The sequence below is a fragment of the Solea solea genome, chromosome 5 (assembly GCF_958295425.1).
Source record: "Solea solea chromosome 5, fSolSol10.1, whole genome shotgun sequence".
Taxonomy (NCBI): Eukaryota; Metazoa; Chordata; class Actinopteri; order Pleuronectiformes; family Soleidae; genus Solea; species Solea solea.
This window is the reverse complement of record NC_081138.1, coordinates 21,203,930-21,227,479: the sequence shown is the minus strand read 5'-3', so window position 1 is coordinate 21,227,479 and position 23,550 is coordinate 21,203,930. Positions and strand designations below refer to the sequence as shown.

The 23,550-nt window shown below is 40.7% G+C and overlaps 1 protein-coding gene across 2 annotated transcripts in view; it reads right to left on the bottom strand.

The window, feature by feature from the left end:
* Positions 1–64: 64 nt before the first annotated feature.
* Positions 65–23,550, bottom strand: part of LOC131460083 (multiple epidermal growth factor-like domains protein 11) — an 89,480-nt gene continuing 65,994 nt past the window's right edge. Inside the window, exons 15-26 of one of the 2 annotated variants that reach the window (XM_058630362.1) lie at positions 19,460–19,606; positions 17,430–17,564; positions 11,732–11,860; positions 11,388–11,516; positions 9,902–10,030; positions 9,200–9,328; positions 7,710–7,943; positions 7,272–7,426; positions 6,898–6,967; positions 5,761–5,814; positions 3,400–3,627; positions 65–2,519 (exon numbers count right to left, since the gene is read on the bottom strand). In XM_058630362.1, the coding sequence (XP_058486345.1) occupies positions 2,335–2,519; positions 3,400–3,627; positions 5,761–5,814; positions 6,898–6,967; positions 7,272–7,426; positions 7,710–7,943; positions 9,200–9,328; positions 9,902–10,030; positions 11,388–11,516; positions 11,732–11,860; positions 17,430–17,564; positions 19,460–19,606 (1,724 nt within the window). In that variant the 3' untranslated portion in view covers positions 65–2,334. The remainder of the gene's footprint in view (positions 2,520–3,399; positions 3,628–5,760; positions 5,815–6,897; positions 6,968–7,271; positions 7,427–7,709; positions 7,944–9,199; positions 9,329–9,901; positions 10,031–11,387; positions 11,517–11,731; positions 11,861–17,429; positions 17,565–19,459; positions 19,607–23,550) is intronic. The other variant, XM_058630363.1, reaches the window with a different exon arrangement.

Genomic DNA, 23,550 nt, shown 5'->3' with positions numbered 1-23,550 from the left:
TCATAGGAGAGTCCCTATATAAAGTGGCAATAATAAGACATTTTAATTTTAAAAGTTTGTTCAAGTTATTCAATTGAAATCAACTGTATGTGCCAGGCTTCAACCTCAGGTCACAAAACATTCTCTTAAACTCACTTATTATATTGATGGCTGTTTCTATTATTTTGTCCACCCCATTGGAATCAGCTACATCAGCCTTGAAAGATTATGAATGCTTATTATCAAACATAAACAAAGGAGATGGAGCACAACGTACTTTGTTAATCTCTGTATTTTTCTTTAACATTCACTCAGCATTGATTACGGAGTTCCTCAAGGAAGAGTTCAAGGCTCCCTTTTTTTTTTTTTAAACATGCTCTCTGCAACCTAAAACAAAAAATGTATTGAACTTCAGGGAAAATTTGGAAACATTGAGTTAACGACTTATCATTGGGCAGATAACATTGCATATATGTTGTGACGTGTATTTATTTACATTCGTATACAGGCGCAAAGTTGTCATCGTCATCTGTGGAGTAATGAGAAAACACACCACTCCCCTGAGCTATGACAACTTTATTTTGAGTCACAGGCTGGAAACAGACAAGATAAATAAATAAATTAAAAAAAGCATCACATGAAAGATCAACAGAAACTACAGTGTTGACCAAAGAGGAAGATAAGACACAGGATAAAGTTTAAAAAAAAAGTAAAGAGGGAAGAATAGTAAAGAAACAAACTTGGGAAAACAAAGCTGTTTAAGTCTGATTGTCAAAATGTCCTGTTATTATTGATTATTGCTAGATTAAGTTATCAATATAAGTGGCAGGAGCAGGATTTTCTGTGTTATAACTTCATTCATTTTGAATGGAATAAATAGATGTAATAACAGAGACGCGTTTGTATCTGCAATGGCCTTCTGTGTCGCCATCGGTCGAGCATTCACCTCTGACCTCGCTGCAGTGATGACACCCGTGCTGAGAAAGTCATTCCGAGGGTCTTTTTCTGGTTAATTAAATATTATATCTCGAATAACCTTTGGCATGCATTTGAAGTAAGCTCGCCCACAACAAAAGAGAATCACAATAATACACCACTTTGTCTACAGTACATACAAAAAGAGAAAATATCGATCCTCCGCTGCGGGACCTTTTTAAATATGTAAACAGGAAATAACAATGTTTAAAAATATTTAGAAATATACGAAGTTGCGTGAATCTGAGCGACTGCACGTTTCTGTGTATGCGAGTCACAGAGCATCGTTTAAAACGGTCAGTGCTCAGCTTTTAGAAAAGTCTGATGAAATACTTTTGAGAAACTGTTTTTTTTCTCTTTTTTTTCCCTTGCTTTTCTTTACATTGTCTGACCAGTTTGAGTCAAAATGGATGACAATGGGTAGCTTCTACCTGTTAGCATACCAACAGGTACAGTAGGTACGCCTGTGTGCATACAGCATATGTATATATTCCACATTCCCTCTGCTTATGTGAATTTACAGTACGACGCGAGAAATGCTCCATCTGGTTTGACATAACACAGTGATAAATCACACACACACACACACACTGTTTTTATATCTTAGTGAGACACATCATAGACATTATGCATTCCCTAGGCCAGGGGTCTGCAACCTTCGGCTCTAGAACCAGTGTCTCCCCTTAGCTTTGAAAAAAACCCTCAAAGCAATGTTTATTTAAATTTTTTTTTTAGAGATCGAGGCAATAAATGAAAGTGTTTTAATATTCTGTGCGTCACAAACAATGTCTACATCAAATGTGATGTTGAAACAATGGAAGGACTAGGTCAAATAATTCTGTTTTATTTTTTCTCCACTGGCATAAACCAAAATAAAATGTCATAAGTTTTCTTTTAGTAAATTCTCATTCATACACGTAATTATCTTAATTGTATGGGTCAAATATAGTTTGTGGCTCCAGATTAATTTTATTTGAGTGGAGAGGGGACAAAAGTGGCTCTTTTCATACTATAGGTTGCAGACCCCTTACCCTGACCTTAACCATCACAACTAAGTGCCTAACCCTAACCCTAGAACCAGGTCTTACCCCTGAAAAAGCCCTTTAAAGTTGTGGTGCACGGACAAAATGTCCCCACAAAGATATTGTTTTAAATGTTTTTGTTCCTCACAAAGATATAAATACAAGTACACAGACACTCACACACACACACAGTCCTCTATCCTCTGAATGTCCGTCTTCACTCACCAATCAAAAAAAATCACCGCTGATCATTTGCTGTTTCGTCACAGTTCCCTGGTTCTGCATGAAATGGGAGTTCTGCTCCATCGATCAGGAGGAAGTAAGGAAGCAAGGAAGGAGGGAGGGAGGGACCCGGGGTTTAGAGGAGCGAGCTGGTGGGGCTGTCAGGCAGCGGCGGGCTGTGACTGTGAGAAGGGCTCGGCCGTATGGGCAGTATGTCGTAGTGGCTGGGAATGTGGCTGTTCCTTGGCAGGTCGTACGGGTTCTGAGAGTAACTGGGAACGACTACGCCGGCTGCACCTTGAATAATACTGATGGTTGGTTCTGAGAGGGAGAGACAGAGAGAGACAGAGGCACAGGGAAAGATGATTAGTGAATCTGGTTCCAGCTTGGGTAATTTTATTTGCTTCTTTTATCAGCTGCATAAATTGGATTACTGCGACTCGTTACTCCCTCCAGTTAATTAAAAATGCTGCAGCACGAGCTCTGGCAGGAACTAGAAAGAGAGACCACATCACTCCAGGGTTATCTGCTCTACACTGGCTCCCCGTATAGTTTAGAATCCTATTAAAATCCTCCCCCTCACGTACAAAGCACTTAATGCTCAGGCCCCATCATACCTGAAAGAACTAGTTTTACCTTATCATCCAATTTGGTCCCAAAATACAGGCTTACTTGTGGTTCCCAGAGTCTGTAAGAGCAGAATGTGAGGCAGAGCCTTCAGTTACCTCTTGTGGAACCAGCTCCCAGGGTCAGTTCAGGAGGCAGACACCCTCTGTATTTAAAGTTAGACTTAAAACCTTCCTTTTTGATAAGGTGTATCACTTGGGCTGGCTCAGGGAAACCAGAATGATCTCTATAGTTTTGCTGCTATTTGTTCTTTATCTCCCTAGTTTGTGCCTTTACCTTCCATCCTCTCTCTCTCTCTCTCTGTCCTCATCTTGCAGGTGACCCCTGGGCTGCAGGATCCAGATCCAGTTGTGAGGCTATCATTACTATCAATATGTCCTTCCACATATGTGTTTTATAACAGAATTGAAGAAAATATATGTACACAACTCAACAAAATACTGTATATAACATACTGTAAGTACTGTCATTTTTAGATATTTTAATTCAGAAATTTTACTTTTATCTTGAACCATTTTCAGATCCTTTTATAGAGATTTATGGCACTCTTCATACACCCTGTGTCATAATTTACCCATGTCGTAAACGTTTTTGGCCGGAGCTGTGGTGGAGGTGGTGGTGGTGATGATGGCAGCAGCAGTGGCAGAGCAGCAGTGTGTCATGTGCTCGTGGCGAGCGGGTGACTTCATCTCCACGTAGCTGCTCTCCGAGTGTTTGCACAGAGCGGGGTGGTCTGTGATGGTGGCGTACGGGTTCTCACTGTTCAGGGAGCAGGTGCTGGACAGAGAGCCCTTCATGTAGTCTACGAGAGAGAGAGAGAGAGAGAGAGAGACACACACACACACAGGGATTATTTCACACTGAGACACTGCACTGACATGAATTCATGAGAAAGATCTGTCAATGCATAATTTAATCCAACAGTAATCCCTCATCCCACTTGTGGTGGTATTGTCATCTGCAGAGATTCTACTGTTTTCTAGTCAGATTTCAGCCAGACAGGTATCAGAGGGTGTGCTTAATGGCGACCTAACTCCTAAGAAATGTTACCACAACAGTGTAGATTACAGCGTATGTAGTGTACATACTGGGAACTACTGCTTATAAGTGTAGTTTCTGACAAACTAACTCTGGATATCTCTAATCCTGAGTTTGAGCTTTGAGTCATACAAGCCACTGCTTCAGTCAATGCAAGCTATAATCTGGGACTAAGGAAGTGTGACCGACCTAATCTGTTTACATATCCGACTACGAAAAGCTGTTCCAGGCATTGTTTCATGGTGTGTATGCAGCCAGTGTGGCACAGGTGTTAGTACATTTCTTATCAGAGACTCCGTGTTGGTGGTAGTGAGCAGGGGAGGAGGGGCCAACTTATAATTCTTATGTACTTTGCCTTTACTGTTGTTTTGTTTTTTTTCATAAGGTTTCTTTAAAAACATGGAAAATAAAACAACAGACATGTCCTGAAAGAAATAAACACGTTAGAATAAAAACATCAGGGTTACAGGTAAACATCAGCAGCTCAGGTTAAACAATCAGGAAGTGACATAAACACAGTTTTCAGGTAAGAAAAAGAGGAAGTCATCCAGTGTTCAGGTAAAAGAACAGGAGGTGACAAACAACTCAGCATTGAGGTAAAAAAATTAAAATAAAAAAAAAGGAGGTGACACTCGGTGTTAAGGATAAAAGTGCAGGATGGACTCTTCATTGAGAGACCAACAGCTGAATGATCTCAGCGGAGGGAAAGGCACAGAGGGAGGGGGAGGAGTCTGTTCATCCTGCAGAGACACAAACACACAGACTGATGCAGATCAATACAATCAATCACTGATCACATGTCATGACAAGGGAATGAAGCGCTAAGGTGCAGACCTGAGGTTTTCAAACTCTACGTCTGATGGCAAGACTCATTGTCAAGGTGAAGGCTTATCTCCATATGCAGGATTTTGAGAGGGTGATTCATGCACTCATTACCTTTCGTTTAAATGATTATAATTGTCTGTATGTTGGTCTTGATCAGTAGTCCATTTTAAAGTTTTAAAAAGAGTTTCTCAGCGGTTACAGTTTACAACATGAACATTTCGGTGGTAGCATATCGACATAAACAGAGCTGGCTTAGCTGCTTTATCAGCAGCACCTGCAGCCTCACAGCAGGACTCTGCTCCTCTTCCTGTTCTTCTCTACTTCATTCTACTCATCTTTAGGAATTTCAGATGTCGAATGCTGAATTTGCTTCACAGGATCTTGAAACACTTTGAGTTAACTTATGGTGCTTTTCCATTATACAGTTCTAGCACGATGGAAGAGTCAAGAGTCACCCGACGTTACACTGAACAATGGCGAAGCTGTAGATCAGTTGAAAAGACTTCAAAATCCTGAAAACATGTGTTAATCTCCAACATTTACCAAGAACTTTTCTAAAATGTCAATATTAAACAGAGGAGTCTGGTATATTTTGCAACACAATCACAACAATATTTTCCGTTCAGTGACTGTGTCAGATAGAGTCTGTGCTCCAGTCATACAGGAAGTACTGAACTTATCTTTTTAATGAACTGATTCTAATGATTCAACTGCTTTGCTCGTCACTAGTTTAAGTGTTTGTGTCACGGCAGTTTCGTGCACATTGAATAGGTACTACGAAATAATGGAAAACGACGTGCCTGATTCCAAACCGAGTAGAGCCAAGTAGTGCTAGAACTGTGTAATGGAAAAACGCGATTAATGTTTTCTTGGGGATTTTCTTTCTGTCCTCATCAGTGACAGAACTGTGCGTCACAGGTCATCACACCTCGTCTTACATGTCATGTCTCGGGGGAACATGCAGCGACCTCGAACTCTAAACACGGGAAATGAAACATGAAGCTTGCAGGGTCAGAGTTCATTGGCTGGGGACTGTCTGGGTGGGTGGAGTCAGTCCACCTCACACTGTTACCTCTGTAGCGCGGCTCCAGGTGGTAGCTGTAACGACGATCGATGCAGTAAACACCTGCACAGAGGCGAGAACAGAAAAGGCACATTACAACAACAGATTTGACATTAAATGATAATTCCACACAGTGAAAAACTGCCAAGGGGATTTTTTTTTTCTGGTGTTGTTGTCAGTGATGGAGTCGTATACTGTATGCTGCTCACTTTTTTAGAGCGATTTAGTGATATTTGAGTCTTGTGTTGTTTACAGGAGGAAAGTTTATGTTTATTTGAGCTCACAGACGAACACCACTGCTCTGGAGCAGCAAAAGGGGTGGAATGACTCACCATTAAAGTGATAATTCAGGTTTTATGAAGACTGTGTTTTTGTGCGTGTGTGAGAGGTTTATAGTCAGTGAGTTGACAGCTGACTGCACTCTGTGCACTCCCTTTGCTGAGAAGCAGCCAGCATTGGCAGGCAGATGCTCAGTGAAAACATGGCTGCATGGACACATCAACAGAGCTGGGAACCAGCTTCAGAAACAAACACACAGAAAAATATGTTTTCTACATCAGGCGACAGTATCTTATATCTGTCTTGTATCGTTTGCTGCTTTATCTCACAATACAAAAGCCCCTTTCCTACTGGAAATTGGAGTCTGTAAACCCCTCACTCACCCTCACTGTAGTATAAAGAGGTGATTTTAGCTAGTTGGTACTAGGGAGATGTTAGTCTTCTCTAGCCTCGTTCAGTCAGTTTGTGCCACTTACTGTATGCACACCTGAAGGAAGGGTTCCAATCATCTAAGACAGAGAATAACACATTTTCACTTACTGATGGAAGAAGCAGTGGATAAACGACTATTATCTCTATGAATGTTGGTGCTTGGGGGAATAAACTGTTCACAAAACCACACAAACCTCAGTTTCTTGTTGGAGAAGGCTGTCAAACAGCAAGGTAAAGCAGTGAACCTATTCTTAAGACAGTGATCTATACGTAACACTGGCCATTACCTGGTATAACAACTTACAATATCCTTAACTATCCCCATAAGCCTTGAATAAATGAAAACCGAAGATTCAATCTGCACCACTGATAATAAAAAAAAAACAGAAAGTTGACAGACACGTTTGCATGTGGAGGTGGAGGCAGGAGACTGACCGAGTTCACTGAGGTTACAGTAAGCTCCCCACTCTGGAGCGCTGTTCCTGTGTCGCTTCTTCATCTTCATCTGGAAAATACACAGAGGCCGTTAGGGGCGACTACACACCACTTAACCTGGTCTGACACCAGTATCAGAACCTTGAGTATCTACTGATTCTCATTGGTCTGATTCAGTCTTTTTCTATCCTTTGAATAACTAAGGTGTTAATAACAAAGTTGTGCTGATGCCGTAACACAACGTGACTGAGTTCAAATCCATCTCTAATCTTCAAATGAGTCCGCACAGTTGACATTTCACTGACTTTCTGGTCACATAATGAGTCTGAACTGAAAAATATTGGAGGGGAGGATTAACGTTGTTGGACACTCACCCTGGTGGAGCCCTTCTTGTCTGTCTTGGCGTAGTGTGCAGCATAGCCGCACGGCCCCAGAGTGCGGTAACTTGGGTTAGAGAAGCAGTGTCCGACAGAGCTGTTGCTGGGAGAGGAGTCAGCAGAGGAGAGAAGGCCTGTGCACTGTAGCCCTGCTGCCACCACGGCAACACGTCAACACACATTAACACACACGCACAAATACTTCAAAGCTCCAGCTGTGAGCCAGAGGAGTGACAGTGGAGAAGTAATGTGGAACATCAAATACTTGGATTACTCAGTGTCAGTATAGAAGCAGATGCTTTTCATTATGACAAGACAGATTAATGTCATTGATTATTAAACCTTCACAAAAAGAAAAATTAATCTGCGGCAGCTGCTGTGGCTCAGGTCGCCCTGGAAGTAAAAGGAAAACAAATAAAGATGAGAACGTCTCACCTGAGAGTGAGTAGTCAGTGGAGGTGACGTGCAGGGCAGGGGTGTAGGTGACATTTGGAACGTGGTGGCCCTTCTCTCTCTGTCGATAGCGGAACCAGATGACCAGGCCGAGCATGGCCATGATGAGCAGCAGCAGGAAGATGATGCCTAGGACGGCGCCGGCTGACTGCCGCTCTGACGCCTGTGCCGGGCTGATCTTGGTGTAGGGGTTGAGTTCCTCCATCATTAGAGCAGCTGAGGGAAACGTGTGAACAAGAGAAACCAATGTTTTTGTGAAAAAAAGCCCTACAGGTATAACATCAACCACTCGTTTAGGCTGAAATAAGTCTGTAGATACAACATTCACTTTGTTTATTCACTTTATTGTACATATCCAGCAAGTCAAGTTGTGATCTCGACTAAAAAACCACAATATAAATAGAGTGCATTTAAAACTTTAATAATAGCACTTGCAGGATAAATCCAATCACTGCAAAAAAAAGTTTGGGAACCACTGGATTAGGCTTGGCCCCTATATTACGAATGGTACTTGTATTATTGTTGTTTTTTGTAAATGTTGCTTTGCAGATTGCTATGTTCTTGGGAACAAATTATTATGGATAATTTATGGAGTATTTTGTAGCCAAGTTCAAACGGTATTTTATGCATTAAATATGAAATAAATATGTAGAGAACTTGAGTGCTGATGCGAGATGTGATTTAATGTTCTGGTGCGCCACAGAATATATTCAGACTTTAAATTGGGCCATGGCGTTCTTAAGTATGGGAATGACCGAACTGAAGAACTGACGTGACAATAGCCAGTGAATTCAGGAAAAAAGGAAACTTCAGAACCGCCGCTTTTTCTCGACAACACTGCTATCTTTAAAAAAACAAAACAAAAATATGTATTTTCATTTCAATGTTTTTATCACAGTGGGCATTTTTGTCACTTAAAAAGGTGGTAAATTGAACTGACACCTTTAAACACGCACACAAATTCCAGTCGACCTGTATTACTTTTGCACATGGCAAATGAAGATATTTAGGTCTTGAGTTTGTCCATGTTTTTTAAAGAGAAGAAGTGTGTCGCTGACTTAATGTGTTGATCCACAGGACAGTGGAACGGCTTGTGAAGAACTCACTGATTACATGCAACATCATGAGAAACAACAGGATCCAAACAAACGCACAAAAAAAGGGTGTCCTGAAAGCTGAGGGTTCACTGTTTCTATCAAATTAAGGCCCAAAAAGAAAAAAAAAACAAAGTTAACCTAGAAAGTTCAGCTTCAAAATGAAGAACAAACACAACTCTGTCCCTTCATCTTTATAGAAACACTTTCGTTATCTTGTGCATATTTCTTTTTTAATTTTGTCTTACTGCTTTTTAAACTCTAAAAAAAAAAGAAAGAAAAAAAAAGGAAAACTGTTTTCAGTGATTCATTTGAAGCCTTATCTGAAGAAGCCAACTCTCTCTCATCTGAGACACACATGCAGCCATTAACGCTCACCCTGGTCACAGCGGATGCCTTTGAAGCCGATGCTGCAGTAACAGGTTCCCGTCACGTAGTCGCAGGTGGCGTTATTCATACACTCGCACAGTTGCTGGCAGCCATAACCGAACGTCCCCGCAGGACACTCTGCACACAAAGCAGGACACTTTGTTAAACTGGTGGATTCATTCATCTGCTGCATTTGTTTTAACAAAACATTGGCTTAATATTTATGTCCAGGGAATACAATCATTTCCTGAAACTGTAAGGCGAGGGTTATTGTTTTTTCCAATGACTCTGTGTCTAACTGAACGCCCAGAAATGATTGTTAACAGAGACAGCTCAGAAGTGTGGTTGCATGAGGTTCTAACCTCATTCCCAGAATGTAAACAGTGTCCGCCATCTTTGCTAACAGTTACGCTAACAGGACCAAGTGTCACGGTGGGCACGTAACAGAAAAAAGAATGAAGATATTTCTCAACTCAGGGCAAACTGAGGTTGGTAAGCACATTTTTTTCAAAAATACTATTCTAGTGATACAAAGCTAAATGCAAATCAGTGAAGTATTTCTTTAACCAAAACCAGTGAGTGCATAACCCTAACATAATTCAAATCTTAGCCCTAAACTTTAGCAGCTCCTCAGAAATTAGGTTCTGCCTAATTAGGACATGAGAACACACACACACACACACACACACACACACACACACACACACTCACTGAGTTCACAGCTGTGTCCGATGAATCCCGTCCTACATGAACACTGTCCAGTGATGTGGTCGCAGTCCGCTCCGTTCTGACAGCGACACACCTCAGCACACTGAGCGCCATAGAAGCCCGTGGAACAACCTATGGAGGACGACACAACAATGTTTTAGACACCTCTGATGTCTAAAAAGAGGACAAACCTCGGCTTCTTGTTCAAAAAAACTTGGACTAATCCTGGAAATGTGGAACATGTGGAAGCAGCTTTTTCTGGGATTGGCTAATCTGTTCTTTCACAGTGAGGAAGAACTCATCAGATTTAAACACGTTGAGCTGAACTGAAATGCTGTGTGAAGCAGTTGTTTTTAACTTCTCCTCTTGTTGCAGAAACAACATTCAGGAAAGTTAAATGTACACATACAATTTATTTTTATTGACATTCTCAATCAGTTTGAAATGTTTTATTTAGCACACTGTACATACTGTATATTGTTACTCTGTCTGTTTCAGTGAGGTCATGTTGTCCCCTGTTTGCGAAACAAGACCATAATGACCAGAATTAAGACTGAAAAGAATTCTGTTAAACACATGAACCATCAATTTAATGCCAACAACTTCCACACCTGAGCCTGTGAGGACATGACAAGACAGGGTGCGCCAAGTTAGGACAAAATATCTGATATCTGGGTGTGTTGGGCTTAAATTGAGGTGTGGCCGGGCGCACTGTTGTCTCATTGCTACCGACTTTACACAATGGTGGTCAACTTTGTTGGTTAAACACGCTTCAGCGCTCCTCCTCCTTCTCATCAGTTAAATGCATGTCAGTGTAATTCCGTATCCTCTGCGGTTTAATTGAGTTGTTGTTGGGACAGAGGGTCGGTAGACGGATGAGGCAGACGGTCCACTGGCCAAGGACCATGTGCCTATCCCTCAGTAAATGTACAATATGTAGTAGAGGATCTGCTCGCACGCCTTCACCTCCCATCACTCCTTTCACCATTTAAGGGAAAACTGATTGGCTTAATTGGTGTAACATCCAGAACACTCCTGAGTAAGTGAGGCACTAAATACAACCCCCCTTTGCGCCTTGAGCTTCACTTTACGCCTAGATTACTATGTGCTGTGTGCCAAGCAAAAGTGGAGTAGAACACGCTCTAATATGCTCCTGCCACGTACTTTGAACCATGCACTATAGATTGTTTAAATCAGGCCCATTGATGTATTCAAATTTGGATCAGGTTCAAACACAAAGGCAGTTTTTAAATAAAAATAAAACTATAGGATTTTCTTTCTCTTTTGGCCTCTGAAATGAGGATTTGTACAAAGAAAGCTGGAAGCTGCAACAATCAAATGGCACCAGGTCACAAAGAAAAGACAGGAAAGGGTATATTCAGTGATGTAGTTTTAGTATTTGCCACCAGATGGAAGTGTAGGTAAGGTATTCGTGGCAATTAAAGGATGGGTGTGTGTATATATGTGTGTGTGCGTGTGTGTGTCCTACGCTGAGTGCAGAAGAGTCCCGTCCAGCCCTGGCTGCAGTCACACTCTCCATCTGTGGCGCTGCACAGGGCTCCGTTGTGACAGTTACATGTGTGGATGCAGTCTGGTCCCCACGAGCCCTGAGGACACGCTGCCAATAAAACACACACACACACACCACAGTACGTCATCAGCCAGAGGACAGGTCGTGACAGGGATCTGGACAGTCTGAGTCTCCATTAGTCACCAGTGACTGAGTGATTGTGGGAGCTCTGCTCAGTGTTAGATGGATAATTAATGTCAGAGCCAATGGAGTAGTGGCCTTTACTCGACTGCTCGATAAGTGAGAGAAGAGCTCTGTCTTACGTTTGGAGCAGTCCTCGCCAATCCATCCGGGATAGCACTGACACGAGCCGTCGATGGGGTTACAGGTGCCGTTGTTGGTGCACAGACACGTCTCGGCACAGGCCTTACCGAACTTCCCAGAGGGACACACTACGGAAAGCGTGAGTCAGTCAGTCAGTCGCATGTTTACATTTTAACAACACAAACCTATTAACAAGCATTAAAGCAATGTTTTGGGTCGAGTGAACTTCTGTCTGCACATAAAAGCCATGATGGTTTCCTGTGAGGTCATGATCCACAAGTCATAACTTATCGTAGACCTATAAAAGTACATTAAAGTTACCCATATTTTAATGAATATTATTACACATTTATTTACCAGCTGACATATGATGGATACTGTGCACCAAACTGCTGTGACCACACAGCCGCTACTGAACTCAGTTTGTATTGGATCCCATTTTAAGAAACTATTAATCCCAAAACCCTGACATACTGACCCAAACCATAAAAGCACACTGGTCTTGTTCACTAGCCCTGAAAAACCAAACAATGACATCATAATCCATGATTTAATTTCTTTAAAAAAAAGCACATTAAGATTACCCACATGTTAATGAATATGTCTGCATCAATGGCCTTGGTCAGATAGGATGTCTTTATTTGTTACGATGAAATGTTACTGGAAAATCAAAATTAATTTGATTTGATTGACAGTTCTGTGATGTACAAAACTGTCTTTACTGATCTTAAGGGAGTACACAAGAGAGAAAAGACACTGTCCATAGTTTGCTGTCCAGAGAAAGATGGAGAAGCCACTTTCAACATTTCGTTTCATTTTAAAGAAACACATCCTATAGCTTAAGGATGTAATAACTCTTCTTTTTTTATTTATTTTACCAAATGTAGTTAACTTGGCGTCTGACAGGCCTGCTAATATTTTATGTGCTGTGGGGATTTTTGATTATTGCCCATTAACACGACACATTGCTACTAATGTGTGTAATAATCTCTGTGTTGTGTTCAGGTTCATCTCAGATTGGTGAGCAAATTAAGTTAAAAGAGTGCTTAGAATTTGCCACCAGACAGAAAAACTTGACTTGAATTTAACTCATGATGCAAAACATACTAAAATGTTTGGGTATAATAATTGCATAATCGAGATCAAAGTCACCTTCATAAAACATTTTATGAACGGGTGATTTCTCGTAAAGGCTTAAATTATATGGGATGCACATCACATGAGCTGTGTAGATCATCACTTTTCACTCTTTTGCACTGATTTGCATTTTTCACCTCTTACATTAAATTTATCGCCTTTATTAATATGGTATGCCCACCTGCGCTTGTGGCAGCCATTATCCTGCCCTGCAGAGCCGGAGGGAGATTATCTACTGTAAATAAAACTACAATGCAATTCATTGTGATGGTTCACTGAAGTCCCTCCACTTACGTAACAGTTACCAGAGTATGAGTAGTATCGAAACAAATTGGGATAAAAGTAAAAAACAGCATGTTTAGGACATATTGACCGAAAAGAGGAGAATTTAGCAGAAATAATGAGCAGGACAGGGACTGTGTTCCCTGATCGGCTCTTAATTATCATCCCTAGCAGTGAATCTGGCTTTGTAGTCCGATCACTCAGTCCTGAAATATCACAATTACAATGGTGGTTCATGCTCCTCAGAGGATTAAACATGACAATATCGATGATACTCTGGAATTAGATTAAAAGTTCCACCTCTCCAACTGAGAGTTCATCCACAATCATATAATACAATAGAATTTCTGTGGTACTACTACTTCATGATACTTTATGTGGTACTCACATGTCCATATAGTAAATTCTTGTGTGTTTTTTTTAAACGTGCTATGGGAGATTTACCACTGGACTGGCAGTCTGGCACTATACCACACAATTTAGAAATACTATATTCTATGTAACTTTCTGTCAACCAAATGAGTTTAAAAACTGCTATAATAATTCCATCCGTCCATTATCTACCACTTTATCCTCTACTAGAGGGTCGCTGGGGGGGTCTCAGCTGACATAGGGCGATAGGCGGTGTACACCCTGGACAGTTCGCCAGTCCATCGCAGACCCACACATAGAGTCAAACAGCCATTCACTCTCATATTCACACCTATGGTCAATTTAGAGTCCCCATAATCCCCATATTGCAGGTTTTTGGACTGTGGGAGGAACATGGAAACTCTATGCAGAAAGACCCTTGTTCCAACCGGAGCTTGAACCCGGTTCTTCTTGCTGCAAAGGCAAGAGCGCTAACGACTAGTACTACTTGATAAAATGATTGATTTATTTTTGAAATCTTTTTTTTCAGCCTGAGTAGTCTCCAATTTTATGTCTCTGTTGCTATGATTCACAGCACTCGCAGTGAATTGGACGACCAATTAAAAGTTATTAAAATTAAAAGCCCATTTTCTCTTGTACAGTAATGAATGACAGACAGATGGAGAGGGTCTGACAGCAGCAGGAGGATTTCATTTTGCCTCGTACAAATCCTTTCCGTCATGTTTTTGCACTAACTCGATTATCAAAAATAAGGAACAACGTGCTTTCCGTATCAAGCACGTCTTTTATCTTTCAAATATGGAACAAATACTTATTTTGCGGAGCAGTTGGCAACCCTTGTTGGCGAGTATAGAAATTGTTTCGGTTACATTGTTACATACAAATACCGGTAAGGACAAAGCTACTATTGTGTCATTGTATTGGAATTCATGGGATAATGCAGTTCTTTTTAGCCATAAATGACATAGTGAAAGAGACTTATCGGGGATCAATACAAATGTGGATGGTGGACTTAAGGGGATCAATACAACTGTGGATGGTGTCATTTTTCTATCACCATTACACTGTGCAATCAGTTTTAACATCCAAATGATAAGTTGAAGACGAAAAGTGTCTATTTCACAGCTGTGGACAGCTTCCACACAAACATTTCTAGCTCATTGAACAATTAGCTCTTAAAAACATGCACACACACACACAATTAGATGTTTTCTTCAGAGATGAAACAGACCCTTAGGAGTTTACCAGTCAATAACCTCATTAGCTTGTACAAAAGTGTTTCCAGCATCAAGGGAACAGGCACAGACTACCAGCTTCTGCACTGGACGTCTGATTTATCATCCAGTTATCTGAGGCCCTCCACAAAGCTGCAGTGACTAGCAGAATGGCTAATGCAAAACAGGGCAAAACTAAGGCCGTCTTCTTGTTTAACGACAATGAATATTTTACTTCATTTTAAATTCCTCTTGGCACAAACCTCGCTGACCGTCTCCGTGAGAGAATGAACTCCTGCTTTACCTGCAGATCTAAACGGCACGGAAACACTGAGGTAACAGGAAGATGGCTGAAGGTTTTTTGAAGTGTGGTTGCGCGAAATACTGACACACAGTTAGCATTTGAAGCTGGGAACACACTGCACAACTTTCACAGTCGTTATTATTATTATTGTTATTATTATTATTATTATTATTATTATTATTAATAATAAACATCGCTAACAACTATCAATGTTTTGATATTCGACTGCGACTGAGGTTGTGTTGGGTCTGTTACTCTCACACACACGGACCGATTTGAGTCTTTGTCCCTCACACACTAACAGATTCAGAATCTGTCCAAAGGCTCCCATGATAAAGTATATGCCAATTGAAGTGTATGCTGTTTGCCTCTTTATTTCACCGTTCAACTGCGAAGAACAAACAAAACAAGCAAACCCAAACTGTGTCTTCAACCTGAGGAGTTCAAACATACTGAATCAGTGATGTACAGAGGAATCACCAGGAAGATGCTTTGAATGAAATTGAAGAGGAGGGAGACATTAAAAGGAGCATAGAAGACACTCAAGGTTCACATTTTTTCCATTCTCACCATTTTGCAAAGAAACATAGAAAATCAAGGCATTTGCTTTGTGCGGCGGGCTCCCCTTCTAACTATGTAAATATAAGCCTGTGATATAAATAATGTGAACACCTTTGGCTTGTTGAAAAAGTCACGAGTTGAAGATGTGTTTGCAGAGCTCCCAGAACAAAGGGCAGATCACGTGATTGTGGTCACACTTGGCTGAGGACACCTGAAGATAAATAGCGTATGTAGGAATAAAGTGTGACAATATGGCATCTAAAATAATCTGTAACACAGTGATTATTTTTATTCACAACAAAATCAAAACAGACCACAATTCTTTGGGAGAAGGTAGAATTCATTCCTCATCAATCGACTCCAAGCACTAGGTCACACAAACTGGTCCAGGATAAGACAAAGCTAAATCTTTTCAGACTGATGCAATTTGGTTTTTTCACTATACCTATCCATTTAAGGAGGCCTTATATGGCGTAATTCCAGAAAATATCAAATAAAAACCTCTACAAAGCCAGACTTTTGCACTTATTGCTCTCCTAGCTCGATGACTTATTTTGCTGAATTGGAACTCAGCCTTTACTTGTCATCCGTGGATGTGGGATGTCTTACCAAAGGTTAGAGGAGATTACTTTTCCTGCCTATTATGCGACTGTGTAATAATTTGTCTACTCTTTTTTTCCTCTCTCCCCCCTTTTGTGTGCCTTGTTGCATTCTGTATTTCTGTTTTTTTTTTTACGTAACATCTTTTTGATCCATTTTTAATTGTTTTTGAACTGTTTCCCTAACCTGTTAAACAATATCAAATTACACTGTATGTTTTTCTTCACACATTTACATTTTGTTTCCTCCTGAGATAACAAAATGTACATGTTTAAAAAAAACACGTCTGCATGATGGTCAAAGGCCCAGCCGGTCATGTGACAGAACCTGGTTCTCGGTTGTAGATGGCAATGGCAACAACTTGTTTCAAGAGATTTGCCTTTACTGCACTAACTTTGGTCAAACAAGTTAAAAAAAAAATTAAATTTCAAGATCATACATGCATACATATTTATATTTAGTTTTTATTTATTTATTTAATTTGACCCGTTTTTTCTTGGGGTTTATTGTTTGGCTGTTACTTTTATCCACGGTTTTACGTCTCTTCATTTATTTTTGTGGTTTTAGATGCATCTTATTGCCTTGTGTGAGCTTTTATGCCTTTTATTTATTGTGTCTTCTATTTATTATGTTGTACTTTCCACTGTGGTTGTTGTGCTTTACAATTGTGCTTTACAAATAAAGTTAGATTGGATTGAATCCATATGTATGCACATATGGGGTATGTAATGTATATATTATAAGTTGATCAAGGTCAATCAAACCTTTAGTAATGGAATGTAAATACAACAGGACATATTTGATCATTTATATTATGGCAATTTATGTAAAATATGTTAGTACACATAAACTCAGAAACAGAATCTGAACTAAAAAAAGGTCATGTGTGTGGGGGATGTGCTCACACACCAAGATTGAAAACACATCATATCATTATGTGCAGACAGAATATGTGGAGACATGACAGCCACCATTTCACTGCAAACATGCAGAGTTTGATAACAACCTGCTCCTCAGAGAACACAGGGGGGACAGTGGGACAACAGCAATGTTTACAAAGTGTCCCAATGTGTGAGCTGGGTCACAGTCAGAGACGCTGTACTGTGACGTCTGAGGCAGCAGGTCACAGCAGACCGTGACCGTGAGGCGTGTTGTTGTCATGTGTTCATGCGATAAACACATTGTCCACATTGACTTGGGGAAGAGGAAGTAAATGCTGACACTGACCTTGGTTACAGAGGGAGCCAAAGTAGCCAGAGAGACAATCACAGTGACCGGTCACATGATGGCATGCCCCGTCACTGTGGACACACTGAGGACAGGACTGACTGCAGCGGTGTCCATAGGAACCAGGAGAGCAGGCTGCAGAGCACACAAGCAGAGGTAGGGGTTAGCAGCGTGTGTGTGTGTGTGTGTGTGAGCCAGAGATCAACTTGTTGGCTCCATCCCTTTTTTCTTTTCTCCTCACTCCTTTTTCCTCCTTTAACTCGGCCGTTAATTGGCTTTAATTGATTTCAGTGTAGGTGGTGTGATCACACTGCCTCACAAACATGATTTCCCTAATTAAGATAGCTGCAGAGGGACTGAGCAGAGAGATGGGAAGAAGCACAGAAGACGTGGTGTGAGTTGTATCCCTGCATCAACAACAGTGTCAGACAGTCCACCGCCAGACATGAACACACATGTAGTGTTCTGGTCTTCGTGTCTGTCTGTTATGGACTTGGACGCCACACAGCTGCAGCTGCGTCACGTCATTACACTGTACAACGTGTTCGTTCAGATTTCTCAGGAGCAGAAGAAGGTCTCAGTGGGTAAAAACCAGACGATCCATTTTCACATTCTACTGCAATGTGCTCTGATCTGGAGGAGCGCTGCACAATGTTGTAAAAAAAAAACAACAACCCTGAAACCATCAACCTGAAAAACAATGTGATGGGTGGTTATTTGCACATTCAAATTGGTGTAATCAAAGAAAGAACTTCAAACTGGAGTTAAATAGAACTCCAGTGATATCAGATGGACTTTTTTTGTGAGAAATGTGCAACTTTGGTTTGATTTAAGCAGCAAAGTGATCAATTTGACCTTACTTTACATTGCATGTGATGACCATGCTTAAACCCTAGCCTGGAGTCAGTCTATACTGTCTAAAGCCTGATTCACACACCGTGATTTTCAGGTGCAAAAAGTCTTGAACAAATCCTCTCCCTGATCAGATCAGCAAGCAATCTCCAATCACTCTGTGAGAACTTTTTCAGGAGGCAATTAAAGAGGCTTGCCATCGCGCCACGGACTCTAATCTGAATCTGAGTTTAAAACAACTCGAGCCAATGTCAGCCAATGAGTGATCAGGACGGGGGATCGACATTCAAACATGAGTGAACCACTGATTCATCACAGAGGAGGAAGAAAAAAAATGTATAACAACATCAAAAACACAATAGGACCTGTAAATACATTAAACCTCGTAAACCTTGAAATGAGACACAGTAGTTGAGGCACAGCGTGTTGTGTGCACTCCACTCAAGTGCTTTATTTTTTTTTTTTTAAATGTAGAACTGGTGGAGCCACTTGAGTTTTTATTTTGCATCATTCAAATGAGTCCAGAAGATAGAAGTCTGATTCACTGAGGACCACTTTTCCGTTAGCAGGTGCTTGTGTTCTCAAGGTCAAGAACAAACCTCCACACACAGAGGAATTTACTGTGTTTTAACTTGACACTTGAATTTCTTTGGAACTTGAAATCTTGTCTTTTATGTTTGGGGTAAATTTTCTCATTTGATTTTGAATGTCATTCTTTGTTTCCAACCAAAAGATGACATTCGATCATAGAAAGAAAAGAAGAGTATTTATTTATTTATTTCTTAACCAGAAGAGACAAGTGTTTGGAAAAGCCCTGGGTGAGTTTGTAAGATTTGCGAACATATAACATGGGTTTTCAAATATACAGTAAAATGGTAAAGTCATGGGTGTGTGCAGCAATGAAGGAAGACTAATTCGACAATGCTGAACTTTAAACCTCTAAAATAAATGTTCACAAATAGAACCAAGAGATAATTAGTCTATTTTACACTATTTTACACCTGTATACAACACAGTGGAGTCACTTTCAGATGGACATTCAAGGCTTCAATCCTCTGGACCCAGAGGCGACGTTCATCAACAGTTTGCAGTTTCACTGTGAGGTCGATAATCAGAGCGTGAGGCTTTTAACAGACAATGTGATTTGTGTTGTGTTAAGAGGATGTGCGCGTACATACTTCGTCTGCAGTTGTTGCCACGGTAGCCAGGAGGACACATGCAGGTCCCGTCCTCTGGGGAGCAGGTGCCTCCATTCTCACAGGTGCAGCTGTAGGAGCAGTTGGGTCCCCAGCGTCCCTCCTCACACACACTGCCACAGTGGACACCTGCACAACACACACACACACACACACATACACACAGGTTACACTATGATGAAGTGTGACCTGGCACTGACTCTGGCCCTGCCTCTCTCCTCCAGAGCTGGTGGTCAGCAGATGTGTGGTGGTGAAAAGCAGGTGCTCCACTCACTTGTTTTCACACAATGTCCAGCTAATATTTTCACATCTAAACGTATAAAAACATGTTCACATCACAGCAGGATTCATGACTTTCTACCGATAACAATATTAGTCAGATAATGAACTATGATGCTGTCATTTCAAAGACATCATTCTCCAACTGTGTAACAAATATTGTTCTCCTAAAAAAAAAAGACACAAAAGTCCAAACATGTCTCAGGTAAAATGCTTTTGTTGATTTTTATTCACATTTTTGTTCATGGTGAAGCATGTGATAATATATAGGATTGTTTGCATTGTTTCATTTTTATCTGTCCAATATCCAGTATCAGACCGATGCCAATACCAACTCCTATCCCTACATGTAAAATGTGTTACATGCAGTGTGAGTACACCATCATGGTTAAGTTTTGATAACTGCTGTGAAAATGTGATTTTATTTACATTTACTGAACGTGAGATTTATGCTGAAGTTCGGCCTCATTAATTCAATGAGTGAGAGAAACTTTGTGTCTTTCCAGTTAAACACAGAAAACGGATGAAGGACATTTATTTTCTTGACAAGTTGTTTATAAATATATAAGTTTATATTTCAATCAGAAGCTCGGTTAGTTTTTTTTGTTCGTTCTGAGTCGGCACCAGTGAATGATGATATCATAACGGCGATGATGTCACAGAACAAATATCAGTTTGTATGAAGTAAAGTGAAAAACCGTAACAGCTTGAGACATTTTGCCCTTTAATCATTTGCTGAAGTGTCTCGTTCTTTCATCAGCCTTGCATGTGTGCGTGTGTCCAGAGACGGAGACTCTTGACACATACGCCGGTTGTGTCCTCAGCGCTCATAAGACAGACACACACACACAAACTTGTTCTTATGTCTTAGTGAGGATTGAGATTGAGATAATGCATTCCTAGTCCCTTACCCCTACCTTAACTAACACAACTAAGTATCTAACCCCAACCCTAAAACCTGAAAAAAGTAAGTTAGGTTTTTCAAGTTTTTTTGGCCTCAAACACAAACACGCTTAACCCTAAACTCATCCTAAGCATACAACATGTCTTTTCCTTAAAATGTAATAATTTACATTATGGGGACTTGCCTTTTGTCCATCAGGAAGACAAGTAATGTGTAAACAGATTTAGGTTCCCACAACATGAGTGATCTTGGTGCTATATCATAAGGGGAGGGACTAGCAACATATTTTCACATTTAACACAGATGGCTGTTTAGTTTTTATGTTTTTTTTTATTATCTGGGACAATGAAGCGTAATGAAGTGAAAAGGCTGTTTTTGCACATCAACGGCAATGTGAACGCAAGTCATGAACCTGAAAATAACTCAGAGGTGAATTTTGACCAGCCCTCACTTTTCACTGATGTGATTAAGAGACTAAATCATAAGGAACATAAAAAAAATGGCATCACAGGTGGAGTCAGCATCTAGCGATAATGAGTAGGAGCTCAGTCATTTGACTTATTAGAATAGAACAGACCTGAAAACAGAAGAAAGGAAAGCTTTCAGGAGCCTAAACTTAACCACTTCACTGCTCCATGTCAGGCTTAAGGACGTCTGTCAGAGAGTTAGGCAGTTGAGGAAGGTCCTGTTTGTTTATTAAACAAACCCAGGTGTGAAGGTTTGCTTAATTTAATATTCCTAATTGTCAACAGCACACTTTCGGATTGGTAACATCTGCTTCAATTGGAAGCAATACCTTCCCAGCAATATCACATAGTGAAATTCCATCACTCATGTGAAAGCTGCACTGACTCAGGTTTGAAATATATTTTGAATGCACAGATAATATGGAAAAAGCAGCTTGTGATTTGAAAAGGCAGTAAATATATAATGTATATGTTAAGAAGGTGTACATTAAAGTGATTGTAATGATGTTGTCTAGATCGGATAGACTGTTGTGGGACAATGGAAACGTTTCATCAAGATTCAAGATCTAGATCATTGATTGCTGTCAGAATATTTCACACAGGTTTGAATGAAAACTGACAGCAGCTTAACCTCTTGAGGCCCATTTATACTCCATTTTCTGTTCGTCCCAAACATGGTCTCCATCACTTTCCTACATGCCTCCTTGTGTCCTTCTGGGTTGGTATGTTTCCTCTAGAGGGCAGTGTCAAGTACCAAGTTGCAGGCATCAACCAACATGGTGACCACTGAAGAGGTTATTTTAATGTGCTTGATCCAAAGACAGAAATGCAAGCAGATTTTGCGGCAGTGAAATGTAAGACCACTGATGTTAATATTACTGATGATGGCATTTTTCCGCCATGACTTTCGACAACTTGCTTCTCCGGATAGCCCCGAGGATTTAACATGCCACGTCCCACAGCGCATCGGTAAGTAAAGCCATACGTTTGGCAGTCACCCGCCATTTTCTGGCTGCAGGGATAAGCCAGTAAGCTCTGGCAAGGATATTCTTTCTTGTTTTCCTGATTGGACCATTGACTCTATACTGCCCCCACGATTTCTGGTGGTGTTGCTCCATTTCATCCATCATCGTAATCTCCCCGGCGAGGCGCATTATAACAGAGGAAATTAATGCAAAGTGCGGACGAAAGGGTCCTTCCATCTGCGTCTTTTGCGTAGAGTATAAATGGGCCTATAGTCTTCTCTCGCTCTGTGTTTTATATCTGCAGCTCATTAGAAACTTCCATCGACACAGAGCATAAGAGAATATGAGAGTGGGCAGAGGCAGATTTTATAGCTCAATTAATAAAACCCCTCTGAGCTATAAAGTGAGTGAGAATCTGAGGCTTATTCATTATGTTATGGGAAGTTAAAACAAAGGGAGGTGGAGAGAGGTGGAGACAGATGGAGTGTGCTGTGAAGTGAACATCCAAGAAACAATTCACTGTCAAGTCACTAAAAAAAAAAAAATATTCAAACATGACCCAGTTTAGTTTCAGTCATATGATGCTCGTATTTCAGTCCAGTATCTCCAGATTTTACTGTTCACTGCTGCACCCAAGTTCAGTTCTATACTCGAACATAACAACTCTCCGAGTTGGCATTAGTTAAAAAAAAAACTGAAGAAGCCTCTTAGAAGAGAGGTGAAATGTCTTCAAGAAAACTCAAGCAAGTCCATTTGGGGTTGCAAAACAGGACTGCCAGTGATTTGAGGGCTGACAGGAGGGGGGTGGAGTATATGAGCCTTATTTTGTCAAAGTTTTTCCACACCTAAAAGACTCTCCTGTCAAACACAGTTCGTCACTTTAATGCTGGACGGTAGGCGGGTCTGATGCTCGGTGCTGGAGTCGCTAATTCTGCAAAACTAATGCTGTCCACCATTGTTGGGTGCACATTGACTGACATTGACTTGTCTTTCAGTTGATGTATATGTGAGTCAGCTTCCAGCGCTATAGGTTGCACTTTGTGGTATACTTGTCTTCTCTATCTATGTCGTGGTGTCATCACCTAAATCTGCCCTCACATTCTTTACTATTCTCAGTTACAGAATGTCAAGTGTTCTTCATAAGTGCTTCAACTACAAAGCTGAAGTTCAGAACTGGATGTAGCTCATGACTGACAGTCCTAAAGTAGCTGGTCTACATACTGTGGAAAACATGAGCAAGCTTGAGGCAAACGATCTACAATGAAGAACGGGTGCAAAAGTTTTATTTTGAATTTGTTAGTTTTTTATCAACTTCAGCTCAGAATTGGAAGCATTTGACAACGGTCAGTCCCATAGGTCAGTCCTGGGTCACACACACCCATAAGATGCTTAGGTCAACCGCCAATAAATCCAATTCAATCCAATCCAATCCAAAACCATGTGTTTGTTTAAACTCAT